General features: G+C 38.8%; 1 protein-coding gene across 1 annotated transcript; it reads right to left on the bottom strand.

Annotated features, from left to right (window-relative positions):
• Window positions 1-235: 235 nt before the first annotated feature.
• On the bottom strand, window positions 236-12,046 carry LOC121329075 (serine/threonine-protein kinase PINK1, mitochondrial-like). Its single transcript, XM_041274390.1, has 8 exons — window positions 10,599-12,046; window positions 9,586-9,864; window positions 8,987-9,090; window positions 6,306-6,488; window positions 4,775-4,938; window positions 3,149-3,276; window positions 2,213-2,449; window positions 236-1,720 (listed from the first exon to the last, which is right to left on the bottom strand). The coding sequence occupies exons 1-8, from the start codon at window positions 10,953-10,955 to the stop codon at window positions 1,460-1,462; spliced, it is 1,713 nt and encodes a 570-aa protein (XP_041130324.1). The 5' UTR covers window positions 10,956-12,046; the 3' UTR covers window positions 236-1,459.
• Between the last annotated feature and the right edge of the window lie 2,970 nt (window positions 12,047-15,016).

Below are 15,016 nucleotides of genomic sequence, written 5' to 3' on the forward strand. Positions count from 1 at the left end.
GTTTAATACCTTGTTGTATTCCATATGATTCTCTATTGTTTCTTCTTCAAATTTCATAACTTCAAAGATTCTATATGTAAACATGTAATGTATGCATGGCATACAGACATGCAGTCAGACAGACAAACAAACAGATGCGCAGAACTCCAAAATGCAACACACATGCCAGCCTCCACTTCATACCTGTCGCTGGGAGATAATAATTATACAATGACCCCTTGCAGGGGATTACAAGTTAGGAGAACCACTTTATTAAGCTGGGAAATACTGTCTCCAACAGGATACAGGCATGAAACAATAATTATGAATGTTTATTTGCACACGTTATACAGTGTCTGAGAACACTTTAAAAATTGACAAAAACAGCCTAGTTACTACACATGGATCAACCATTTAAAAAATGCAGACAAACTGCATTCCCTAGTTCATGTCTCTACTGTTGAGTTTCATGAAAACACTTTCATTTTCACTTTGCTTCAACATTTCCATCTATAATAGATTTTTAAATGATGTTTGTACGTGATGCTAGATATGAATCATGGCTTCCAAATAACTGGCATAGTTGGGCACAACCGGAGATCTCCTACAGTCTGGTCCTGTTGAGAGGAGTGTTTCTTCTCCACTCAATATAAATCACTACTGACAAAGTATCCCAAAAGATCCACCAAAGCTTGGCTTTGAACTGGAGGGGATTTGCATTGATCAGATGGGAAAATAAAATAATGATATATTAATAGACTTTCAAGATGAGAACTTACAATGGCTTCTCTTTACAATGGTAAAGGGCTCTATAAAGAGGTTCCCTACCCTGTATTCCCCATACTGACCAGGCTGAATTTCTACTAGACTCACACACTAATGGCCTGTGCTACCTCACTAGAATTTCTAGAAGCCTTTGTGAAATATACAAGAGCATGTACTCTACAGGCAAACTAGGGATGGTGGACTGAGGGGCAAGCCCAGATCTTTCTTTTCTTGAACCTGTAGATAATCTAATTGAGAAATTAGAAACAAGACGACAGTTTCTAGACAAAGCAACAAAACACAATGTATTTAAAAATGTATAACTGTTATTCCATCTATAAATGATAAGACATTCAAACAGTGCTAAATCAGGCAGCACTAAAACAAAACTAAATATATTCAATGACAAACCTTTGGACGAAGTATTTTTCATTGAAGACACTGAATGCGATTTCTAGTTGATTATAGTTACATTTATTTAGTTGCTTTTAATATTACTTAAGTAGTGTTATTGCAAGAATTAAATACCTTTATAATTTCATACACCAACTTAACACTGGTTATGTTTAAAGTTTACCTGCAAGAATATACTTGTTTAACTGGTATAGCTTAATGAATACATCCTTAGTCTCTATGGCCCTCAAAATAAAACATTTGTAAAGATATTTTCAATCCTAATGTATGCAAACCAAGTCCCTCATTATCCATTTGCAGCTCAGAAAAGCCATGGCCATTCGCAGCTCAGAAAAGCCATGGCCATTCGCAATTCTCCCAAGTCAACATTGGAGAGGAAGCTTCCCTGCAGCTCCGCCTCCACCATGTTTCCAGCATTGTACCCAGCATGCAGCAGTGCAGCAGCGGCGCGGCACAGAAGCCAGTCAGCAATCTTCTGCATCTTCATTCTGTCCACATTCTGGAGATTTCCACCCCACTGACAAATGTGGAGCAAATTGGCAGCAACTCTAGCACTTGGACGCTAAAACAAATACACAAAACAAAACATTAGACCATGACAGTGTAGTGTGAGGATACTTGAACGTCACCTTCTTTAATTTCTAGGCCTTCTGCAATAAATACGTTTTAAATAATAAACAAATTCTAGAAGTCTGTGGGTCTCAAGTGTATTTATGGATTCATTTCGATTGAACAACACGTAATGGAACTTCAGCAATGACATCATAAGATTTAGCTGTGTACCAAACATTACTAGACATATATTAAATAGTTTGTGTCTCATTATTACACACACACGGGTAGTTTACTGGTTCTATTTCCATACTGAAGTAGCAGTCAGTAGTTGCTTGGATGGACCTGTATAGAGCATGCTTTGTTGAAAGTGTAAAGATCAATACGATTAGCCTGTGTGTCTCGTCTCTGTTTTTAGTAGCAATGTGTGCTATGAACACATCACCATGTAGAAGGGCATTGGGGGGTGGTGAAATACCCATTTAAATGAAGAGATTCCCACCTTGTTTGCATTTCTGCGCAGCAGCAGTTTTACCACAAGCCGAGCTTCAGGAGGCACAGTGCTGGGCAGCGGGGGGAGCTGCTTCTCCTGGTAAGTCCTGCTCTCTAGTCCCTCTGGGCCTGCAGTATAGAAGGGGTTGGGCAGCCCAAAGATTTCATAGGCAATAGCACCCACTGCCCAGGCGTCTGCTTTGCTGTAGTCAATAACAACACCAGGACCTGGGACTGCAGTTGCAACCTGAACATCCAAACAAGGGACATCACAAATCAAAACTATCCATCTAGAACTTCAAACACTAATACAACTATAAGAGACAAAGTAAAACATTTCAGCTAATACTTTTAGCAGTGTTAATAATAATAATAATAATAATAATAATAATAATAATAATAATAATAATAATAATAATCTTTATTTTTACATAGCGCCTTTCATAGTGGACTACCATCACAAAGCACTTTACAAGATACAAGACTAGGGTGTGTGAACTATGCATCAGTTGCAGAGTCACTTACAAGAACGTTTTGCCCGAAAGACGGAGCACAAGGAGGTTAAGTGACTTGCTCTGGGTCACACAATGAGTCAGTAGCAAAAAAATAAAAAATTCTAGCAATTATAAGCAACCCCATTGTTGCTTTGTCATTGTTGCTTTGTAACCCAGAAGTAGATTTAAATTAATTTCAACTTGTGACCTTTATGCTATTGTTGAATATAGAATAGAGGCATTTTAGATGCCTCCTTTAAAATGTTCAGTGTATCAAAAGCACCATTTAGAAAAACATTGAGTTTTCTCTTTATGTACATTTGTAGGGCTTCCTCAATAGCAGCTTGCAGATCAAATTTCTAACCTCCTGCTGCCGCAGGTAGAGTGCATGTTTACATTAGCTGATTGGCATAGTTTCACCAAAGGAAGAAACCAAAGTGTGAAGTACTTACTTCAGGTGCCATGAGGCAAGGATTTCCACCCCGATCGACAGAGTTACTGTTAAAGGGTAGCTTCAACCACAAGTGTCGCTCAGCCAGACAGCAGCCAAAATCTGTGATCACCAGGCGTGGGCAGCCAACTGAAAACACAACAAGTATGTCAGGAACACACACATCCCCCTCCGCTGTGCATACAAACTCAGCATCGAAACTGCATTCACAGCATGTACAAATAGGACAAGCCTACGAACGTACAGCCGGACAAACAGATGCTTTGATATATTCCCAGGCTCTGACACACTCAGTTAATTGTCCTTTTGATAAGCAGTTCTCTGTTCTGTATAAATGTGTCACGTAAGAATATAAAAGTGAGATGGACAGACAGGAGCCTCTATATATCCACAATGGGTATTGGTATCTCCAGATTTATAACAAACGCTAAAGGATCCATGCATGTACATATAAACAGGGTCTCCTTATATTCACAGCTTCTTGCATTCAGGACTACAATGCATATTCAAATGTGTTCCCTTTCAAAGCACATACTGTACACACATATCACCATTTAAAGCTAACTGAAGACAAGACACGAAGAGACTTGCAGTATTAGTATAACTGAACTGATCTAAAACATGGTTCACACATTACAGTAGACTCGACAATCGGAAATGATCTTTACTGAGAACCACTCCACAGCAATGAACTGCAGGCTCACAGCAGCTGTACAAACCACTGATATCTGATGACATGGAAGTATCAAAAACAAAGTCTAGACAAGCCATGTTTAGTACTGTACAGATAACATTCAACCAATCACATCACTAATCTGAACAGGGTCCAGACCTGACTCATTTGGGTTAAAGAGTCTGCTGCATTCCGTATCGCCAGAAACACAGCGTGCTCAACATTACCGGAATTATTAGAAACACGGCGTGCTCAACATTACCGGAATTATTAGAAACGCGGTGTGCTCAACATTACCAGAATTATTAGAAACACGGTGTGCTCAACATTACCAGAATTATTAGAAACACGGCGTGCTCAACATTACCGGAATTATTAGAAACACGGTGTGCTCAACATTACCGGAATTATTAGAAACACGGCGTGCTCAACATTACCGGAATTATTAGAAACGCGGTGTGCTCAACATTACCAGAATTATTAGAAACACGGTGTGCTCAACATTACCAGAATTATTAGAAACGCGGTGTGCTCAACATTACCAGAATTATTAGAAACGCGGTGTGCTCAACATTACCAGAATTATTAGAAACGCGCCGTGCTCAACATTACCAGAATTATTAGAAACGCGGTGTGCTCAACATTACCAGAATTATTAGAAACGCGGTGAGCTCAACATTACCGGAATTTAGAAACGCGCCGTGCTCAACATTACTGGAATTATTAGAAACGCGGTGAGCTCAACATTACCGGAATTTAGAAACGCGGCGTGCTCAACATTACTGGAATTATTAGAAACGCGGTGAGCTCAACATTACCGGAATTTAGAAACGCGCCGTGCTCAACATTACCGGAATTATTAGAAACATGCCATGCTCAACATTACTGGAATTATTAGAAACGCGGCGTGTTCAACATTACTGGAATTATTCCTGTATTGATTTTCTTTTTGACCTGAATCATGCTCCAGCAGGATGTTGTCAGATTTGAGGTCTCTGTGAGCGATTCCTTGTCTGTTCAGGTGATCCACTCCTTCTAGCAGCTGCAGAATCAGCAGAGTCGCCTCCCTGTTATCAGGAAGGGAAACTTGCAGGGACTGCCGCAGAGTGCAGGGGTAGCTGCAAGCACACAAACACAGCACTTTAAAACAGCCAAGAGGACTTTCTCAACTCACACCTTTCACTTCTGAAGTCCTGGCTTCCAGTTTGGTGGTCTAAAGAAGCCCCCAGTGGACATGCATCAATGTCAAAACTTTGGATTTATTACACTGTTCCACACTGAAAAAATCAGATTGCGATAAAAATGTGTTTGGAAATTATAGTTTAATAACTCATACTTTATTACAGAGTGCTGAGAATGTTTAAGTCAATCAGAGCGTACCTTCTGTATTCCTAGACTCATTACCAAATTCATTACAACAACCGTACCATGCTGAGTTTACACAGTGATGTATTCTCAATGTTCATACAACTGACCCGCTTCACAATACCACCTCTTTCAATTCCATTAAAAATGTGACATCACAATTGGCCACCTGCCTCAGCCATTTAACAGTATTCTCTTTATCAACCTTTTCCCTCTTCAATGGAAAATCACAAGAATAAAGGCGAAACAAATATAGCTAGATTATTTCCTTTGTAAATAAACAATAAAGCAATATAAGATTCTAGAACTACGAGCGTCTGTGAATGGGTTATATCCACACTTGTACTGTGTACACAGACCGTGCCTTTCAGCCTCAGTCTATTCACTTCTACTTGTTTATTTCTTTATTACATTTATATAGCGTGTTTTATACAAAACTAAAGCAAAGCACTGTGCAGTACATAGCAGAAAAAAAGAAGAAAACCACAATATAGCATGTCACACATACAACTGCCACTATACTGCCAGTATACAGTAATACAAAAGCAGCAATTTTAAAGTTACATTAAAACCCACTGAGATAAGAAAGCCATTTTATTAAAGTACTTATTTAGTTTTGACTTAAACTGTAACAGTTCCAGTTCCCTGACATACGAAGGCAGAGCATTCCATAATTTAGGAGCTCTAGAAGAAAAAGCCCTACCTCCTGGGGTCAAGTGACCCCATACAGGGTCAGTAACTCCTGCAAATAACTATGTGCTAATCCACTCAGGGCCCTATAGTTCACATCAAAATCTTTAAATCAATACTATACAGGGAGCCAGTGTAGAGAGGCCAGAACAGGGGTAATATGTTCACTTTGCCTGGTTTTAGTCAGAATTCTAGCGATGGTATTCTGAACAAGCTGCCAGCGGGATACCACATGTTTTGGGACACCAGAAAAAAGTGCATTACAATAATCAAGTCTAGATGAAACAACAACATGAATTAGTCTCTCTGCATTAGATATGGAAATAACTGGTCTATTTGGCTAGATTATGCAGCTATTACCCACATACACAGACATAACCTTGCAATATGTAGGTTTATCTAGTATTCAAATAATCTTCAATTTGCTTACTTCTTCATTACTAAGAACAGGGTGCGGTTGTGTCCGATGCCATCTGGATTCAATCTGGCAGGCAGCATATCAGGATAATCAGCCCAGGCACCAGGAAGCAGAGGCACATCCGCAGTAAAAGCACGGAAAACCTGGATTACATTGGGATGAGGCTCCAGCTTCTTCCTGATGCAGCCAAATTGCCTGAAAAGAGAACCACAAATAAGCCATCTCTAAACCAGATCAGCAACTCAGATTACAAAATGAAAGTTAAAATAGCATCAAGGGCAATTCCGTGATAAAGTGACCATGGCATGATTAAAAAAACAAACAAAACAAGCAAGCAAACATATCTTCCTCTATTTTTACCAAAGCGCGTGTATTTATGAATGCTGTATTTTTACTAAAGCGCGTGTATTTATGAATGCTGTATTTTTACTAAAGCGCGTGTATTTATGAATGCTGTATTTTTACTAAAGCGCATGTATTTATGAATGCTGTATTTTTACTAAAGTGCATGTATTTATGAATGCTGTACTTATTTTCAGCCGGTGACTTTTCTTTACAGACATTTAAAGTTACTGAGAAAAAAAACACATTTCCAAAGTCTGACTTCCACACATTAAGTATCAATGGTGGGATAAATGTTTTAGTTACACATTTGTAAATATGTCACATTTTTACTCTATAAAGTATGTAATACCAAGTTAATAATATTAAATTTTCTTGGGATAAAGGAACATATTTTTTGAAATAATTCAAAATAATGGTGTTTAAATAAAACCAAATCTCACATCCATAACATTTTCTTGGTAAAGATTTTGTAAAAGTTGTATACTAAGTTATATTTTTTTCAAACTTTCTCTGCAAAGCTAACTTTTTAAAATGCATGTTATGGAATAAGAATTGTTGACCCTTTCTTAATAGTAAGTGCCCAGATTAGCGTACGGACGTGGCTGTTCAGGACGTGGCTGGTAGTAAACTTGATGAGATTGTAAAGAAATCACAGGTCTTATTATATACAAGCACAATTGCAATCACTGAAGGACACCATGGCAAATTGCCGTGAGACCACATAAACAAATCACAATACCAAAAATCTGTGTCTGTCATTTTAATGGGATTAAAGTGTTTCCTCTCATCTACAGATCTTACATTTTTCTGATCAAGTTAACGCTCCTCCTTAGTAAAATGTCTAGCACACTGAAGTGCCGCTAGTTAAATTGACAAAGTTAGTGGCAATGTGCTAAAAACACGTATACCTTACACGCAAGGTATACACATTTTCATTGATTTAAGATTGCCCAAATACACGTATCTTTACATTGAAGTGATATCATGTTTAGTTACTTCATTCAAAGCACCTGGATTTCAAGTTTACTTTCACATCATGTTATTATAACAATTCAGGACGCACTTCAAAAAGCTTTTTATTTTATTTGTTTACATGTTTTTATTTAAAAACTGAAGTTGTGTCTCAGTTTTTAGCTACTTGTAGCATGTGTTCACAAAGGGGCGTGTTTGTAAAAACAAACGTTCCCGTTCTAGTTCATTTGTCTCTCACTCGGTCACTGCTGACACATCATGTGGTCATTTATCAGCAGTTCAGAAAGCTGTCAGAGAACACTGCATTCTTACACAGAAGATCCTTCTACAGTCGACATTGTTAAGAGAACCTCAGTAGAAGGTAGATTTAATTATATTCTTAATTATTAACAAAATAATAAGATAATACAATGTTAATTAATCTTGTCAGTCCTGCCGACTGAATTACCAGACAGATTTTTCACTGAAACCTTATCTTGTCTCTGTGTCCCATAAGCAAAATGTAGTGTGTACATAACACAAGATTAAATCAAGAGTAATCATAATTGTATTTATATTTCATGATGTTAAAATAATAATAATATTTTGTGTCCATTGAAAGTTTTATTTTTAAATATGACTTATTAATTTCTTGATACATTTCAGACACTGTGTCACACCCAGAACGCTGGACTTCGGGTTGCACTATTAAAATATTGAAAACCTGACATTCATGAATATGATTTAGGGGAGCTGCAAAGTCTTTCCTAGAACCATTACAATAAATGTTTTGGGTGCAGATCACACAAACCACAGACTTTTGAGAACATGTAAAGTGACCCAGCAAGGCTTGTCCATTTCTGTCACATCCACAATGACTTTCTTTACAAAACATTTTTCTGAGACTTTGAACCATGGAATTTTAATAGACAGTTTAAAAAGCACTTTTTCCAAATAGTCTATAATGTTTCTTTAACTCATTAAAGGAGCCCTGGTGTATGGTAACAAAGTTACAAAGTTGCCCTTAAATAAATAATACTTTGAAAGGCATATTCATCTGACACAAAAATGTCAGGGGTGCTAAGAAAAGGAAATACATTTGTCAAGTTGTTCAAATCCATGAACTACATTTTTTTGTCTTACCCAGGAAATGGTAATATAGATCTGTCCTAATTGACTTGAGCTTGAATATCAGAAGTCTTGGCATTGACTCCTCTAACATACAGTATATATCTGTCCTAATTGACATGAGCTTGAATACACAGTAACTGTATTTGCAATCTTTCACCATTTTCACAAAAAGTCATTTGCTGCCAATTTCATTTACTAGAGTTTTATTTAATGTTTAACTTGAAGACAACATAATGTGATATGATACTGCATTACACACAGCTCACCCATTTAGTGCAGCTGTTCCTCTCTCTCTGCTCATAGCAAGTGGAGGAGCTGCAACCAATTCCTGACCCATGGCTCTCAGGATAGACTCACTAGAAGATCCTGCCTGCAATAGGGTACACACATGAATCTGTAAGGTATTGCAAAGCATTTGTGGACCAGATCTATATAAAAAAAAAAAAAAAAACCCTTTGCATCAGATCTCTCAACTGCTCAATACTAGTTTCTCTTCAGTTTCAACATTTAAAACTAAATTGTAAAAATAAGTTGTTAAGGGAGTTGTTAATAGTTGTTTAAACATTTAGAATTTTTCCAAAACATTTTATTTGTTGTCAAAAGTATACAGTAAAATAGGCGCTAGTTTTAGTGTTTGCATAATAGTAAGTGTACAGCAAAAGTCACTTTTGTATTTAATTTCGCACATTTCTTCAGTCTTGTCCCTATACACACACACACAGTCTTACACATTATAATGGGTTGTTTATACACAAACACATGTTGAGTCATTGTTCTGATGGCTTTTCTGATTGGTTACAGGTGTTCACACTACAGTTGAAGCCCTATAATAATGCTGTTATGGGTTGTTTTAAACAACACCAACCGTGAAATTCCACATCATTTTCACAGCCAGCGGGAGCCGAGCTGGACGGCTTGTCAGAGCGAGGCCGGTGTCCAGGAGCGCTTCCCCCCTGGGGGGTGCCTGCACATGGGAGACTTGCTCAGGTTTCCAGGGGGCAGCGAATGGAGCAGCAGCCTCGTACACTGCAGCGTTACAGCCTTTCCCAATCTGCTGTCCAATCACGTAATCCTCAAGTTTGTAGCCGGTGGTGAAAGGCTTTAGTGGGCTTTCATGTTTCTTTGCCTTGTTATGGAAAAGTGCCTTTCAAGAAAAGGAATGAAAAACAAACCATTAGAATGCATTTATTGAGAACCTCATGACAAATGTATTCCCAAATGTTCTTGTGCACTGTCTTTTCTGTAAACTGTGGATTTCATGGCAACTTTCACTAAATTCAGTGTTGCTCTGAAATCCTAAATGTCTGATTTCCTCATTCCAGAAAGAAGTTGGCTGCTTTGACCTTTCACCTCCAGAATTCAGAGGTACAGAGTTGATTGGTCACATAATCCTCACTTCAGATGCTGACACAGTACTAAAGCTTTGTGTATGATGAATGTATTTTCAAGTTTAACCACGCGTTCCCTTTAGTGATGGATGTTATTACATTTAATACAAAGCTGGCGTCGTATACAATTAAATCTTACCGGTCTTAAAATGTGTATTTTTGTGTTTTGAAGTGTATGCATTTTAACGTGGCTATCATGCATTGCATTTAAATAATGCTGTCATTAAAAAATGCGTGTCGTTATTGGATTTCGAAAATATTTTAAAACGCTACAATGGGTTACGGTTACACATTATTATGTATTTATTTATTTTATAAAAACAACAAAACATGATGTTGGTACTTTCCCATAAGCTTTAGAAACTGTGGATAAAAGAACACTTTGTGGGGTCCGTGTGTTTCTATGCAGGCTTTTTTTCAAGCTAGCTGACCGAGTTCAGTGTACTCTGCCCCCTCCTGTCCCAAACTTGTGAACAGAACAAGGCCATACCTGAATTTCCTGACATGTCGCAACGACCGTTCTGTCTTCTTCCAGCTGTTGTTCAATAAGACCCAAGCCTACCCCGAAAGCCAAAAACACAGCTCTGTTCCTGGGGGAGCCCGAACCGGGAATCCTCCAGAACACCCGCCGCTGCAGCCGAGCCGCAAGCCCGCTGAGGGACACTCGGTAATACCGATAACGACCCGGCAGGAAAGTCTGAGGCTGTACACGACTGGAGGTTTGGCCGAGTCTGAGTTGTTCTCCTCGGAGCTTAGCTGCAACCCGGGCCGCTGGTTTCAGAAGCCCGAGCTGCAGTACCGAGCGACCCAGCTCCAGCCCACGGCGTACAGCATGTCTAACAGACATGTTTGGCGCCAGAAGCCCCCGTTTTACTGTAAACGCAGTGCAATCTTGAATCGAGTTTGCTAATGAAGGGAAGTCCAAGGACACCCGAAGCAAACCGGCTTATCACGAAGTCGTCTCCCCCAAAACGTCACATGACATAACAACAGTCTAAAATAAGCACACACACAGCACCTGTTTTTAATTCACCTTATGCGTCATTATTGGCGTGTCTGTTGTTGTTCAAGTGTCGGTATAATACAATATTTACATTTAATAAATGCCTTAGCTTTTTATATTATTAAAGGGAATCGTGGTTTCTCGCAAGTCCCAGTGCTGTAGTTACTGTTCAATACTTTATTTTGCTTTTTTTTTACTTTGCACATGAAGTGGATCTAGTGTGGTGGTAAGATCATGTTGTTTTACTTTAACATTAATAAAGTCTAGAAAACTAAACCATGACTAACAAAAAAATCATGAATAACACATCTCCTTAGCAACAGTGTCATTTGGTTGACGGATTTGAATGCAATATATTGGGCTATTTATGTTATGTGTTGTATAGTTTTGTGTCGCTGTTCCGTGTTTTGTCAATATCCTGAGTGAGTGCAGCTGTGAGGGGGCAGTCGTCTGCCTCCCTTTTGTTACCCCGGAACGCTACAATACACGATTCCAAAAAGAGAAAAATACTCCCTCTGATGTGTTGAACACAAATAGGTTATTCACACAAAGAAATGGTTCAATTCATGTAGCAGCTTTTAAAAAGTACCAAACAAACAACATACATCTGATAAACACAACCAACATTTTATGCAGCGTTAGATCAAATAAGTGCATATAGTTTTGATAGTTTTTGAATTTTGTTGATAGGGGTGCAATAGTAAAACGATATTCCTAGGGTAACAGTTGCAGGCAATTGTTGGTTTGTCCTGAGGAGTTGCTAGGGTTGCAGTTCAAATGGTTTTATTTCTTGTGTCACTTTGTCATGTGTGTGTTTTAAATAATGATTCATATTCACAAGATATGTGCACCCTGGTCTGTGCAAAGTTAACGGTCTCTGCTGGGGATTCCAGAGCTGGGGAACCAAGTGTGCGTAAAGTGCCGCGCGATCCAGGATTTGCATAAACTAGTAAGTATGCTAGAAATGGAGCTGGAAGAAGTGAGACAGCAACAGGATCTTGAGGAACTGGCACACCCACAATTCATGGAAGTCTGCATCACCCCTAACAGACTGAAAGCCACCAGGGAGATAGAAGGTCAGAACAGCTGGGTTCAGGTAGGCAGAAGCAGGGAAAAAAAGAAACTTCGTCAAACACAACCACCAGAAATCAAAACAACCAACAGATTTGAGTCACTTCAGAATTTTGATGAGCAGAACCAACAACAAGAGAATGAAAGGAACAACATCCAGGACCCTATTGACAGTGGTGACCAGACAGCAAAAAGAAGGGAGGTCATGATTGTTGGGGACTCCATATTGAGAAACACAGCAAGTTCAATTCGCAGTTTGGACCCCCTTACTACAACAGTGTGCTGCCTTCCGGGAGCCTCGGTCAAGCACATCACTGAGAACGTGGACAAGCTCCTGGAACGAACAGGAGACGACCCGGTAGTAGTCGTCCACATTGGTACAAACAACATTGGAAGAGACAGACCAAAATCCCTGCAAAACAAATTCAGAGAGCTAGGAAGGAAATTAAAAGAGAAAACCAAAACTGTGGTATTTTCTGGTATACTACCCGCACCTTGGAAAGGACCATATGGACAGCTGGAAATAATTAATCAAAACGCATGGCTGAAGACGTGGTGCACACGGGAAGGCTTCACCTATCTTGATCATTGGACCACATTCTACAACGAGGACTATCTGTATAGACGGGATGGACTGCACTTAAATAACAAGGGAACCAGTCTACTCGGAGAAAAGATCCTCGAGCAGGTTCGGAAGCATTTAAACTAGAAAGGAAGGGGGGAGAAATCAACAAAAAAACAGAAGGGAGACCGCATCAAAACAAGAACAACAACTCAGGTAAGACAACCATTAAATGTATTTATCTAAATGCTAGAAGTATCAGAAACAAAATTCTAGAACTTGAAGCTACTGCACTAACAGGTAACTATGATGTGATAGGTGTTACAGAAACTTGGTTGTCTGAGAGTGATGGGGACGAATTTAATATTTGTGGGTATACACTGTATAGGAAAGACAGGCAGGACAGAAGAGGAGGAGGGGTAGCGCTATACATAAGAAACAGTCTTGAAGCCCAGGTGTTAAACCTGGACAAAGAAAATAAAGCCGAATCAATATGGGTCAGAATAACGGACAAAAATTCAAAAGGCATAATAATAGGAGCATGCTATAGACCGCCAGATTCAGACGGTGAGCAAAATAATCTGTTATACAATGACATTAGAAATGTGTGTAGCAAAGGAGAAGCCATACTAATGGGGGATTTCAACTTCCCCCAAATAAAATGGGAAAACCCGGTGGGTAGCGCGAAGGATGAAATAGAAATGGTGGAAATGACAAATGACTGCTTCCTAACACAATTTGTGAAGGCACCCACTAGAGGGGAGGCATGCCTTGATTTAGTCTTTTCAAATAACGAAGATAGAATAACTAAAACAGAGGTCAGAGAACCACTGGCAAACTCAGACCACAACATGGTCTCATTTGAAGTGTTTTTTAAATCCCCAAAAGTAATGACTAAAGCTAAGGTTTACAATTTTAGAAAAGCAAACTATGAAGGTATGAAACAGAGACTAACAGAAGTAGATTGGAGTAAAATAGAGAAAACACCCACAGAAGAAGGATGGTTGTTCTTCAAAAATGTAGTACTAGAGGCGCAAAACAATTATATCCCTAAAGTAGACAAATCTAAATGTAAAACTAAATTGCCAAAATGGTTTAATAGATCAATTAAAAAAATATTCAGCGAAAAAAGGCACTTTACAGAGCATTAAAAAAGGACCAAAAAGAAAGTACGCAGAAAGAGTACACAGAACTGCAAACGCAAGTCAAAAAGGAAGTTAGAAAGGCCAAGAGAGAAATAGAAATGAACATTGCTAAGGGAGCTAAAACCAATTCCAAAATGTTTTTCCAATATTACAACAGCAAGAGAACATTCAAAGAGGAGATTAAATGTTTAAGAGATACAAATGGCAAAATCGTAGAGGAAGAAAAAAAATAGCAAATATATTAAATGATTACTTTTCACAAGTTTTTACAAAGGAGGATACGGACAACATGCCCCACATGCCAACCTGTTCCTATCCAGTTTTAAATAACTTTAGCATAACTGAGGCAGAAGTGTTAAAGGGACTAGGAGCTCTTAAATAAACAAATCCCCTGGGCCGGATGAGATCCTCCCAGTAGTACTCAAAGAAATGAAAGAAGTAATTTACAAACCGCTAACCAAGATCATGCAGCAGTCTCTTGACACAGGGGTGGTACCGACAGACTGGAAAATTGCAAACGTAATACCGATCCACAAAAAGGGAAACAAAACTGAACCAGGTAACTACAGACCAGTAAGCCTGACTTCTATTATATGCAAACTTATGGAAACTATAATAAGATCCAAAATGGAAAATTACCTATATGGTAACAGGGTCCTGGGAGACAGTCAACATGGTTTTAGGAAAGGGAGATCGTGCCTAACTAACTTGCTTGATTTTTTTGAGGATGCAACATCGATAATGGATAATTGCAAAGCATATGACATGGTTTATTTAGATTTCCAGAAAGCTTTTGACAAAGTCCCGCACAAAAGATTAATTCTCAAACTGAACGCAGTTGGGATTCAAGGAAACACATGTACATGGATTAGGGAGTGGTTAACATGTAGAAAACAGAAAGTACTGATTAGAGGAAAAACCTCAGAATGGAGTGTGGTAACCAGCGGTGTACCACAGGGATCAGTATTAGGTCCTCTGCTATTCCTAATCTACATTAATGATTTAGATTCTGGTATAGTAAGCAAACTTGTTAAATTTGCAGACGACACAAAAGTAGGAGGAGTGGCAAACACTGTTGCAGCAGCAAAGGTCATTCAAAATGATCTAGACAAGATTCAGAACTGGGC

This window comes from Polyodon spathula, chromosome 16 (genome assembly GCF_017654505.1).
Source record: "Polyodon spathula isolate WHYD16114869_AA chromosome 16, ASM1765450v1, whole genome shotgun sequence".
Lineage (NCBI taxonomy): Eukaryota > Metazoa > Chordata > Actinopteri > Acipenseriformes > Polyodontidae > Polyodon > Polyodon spathula.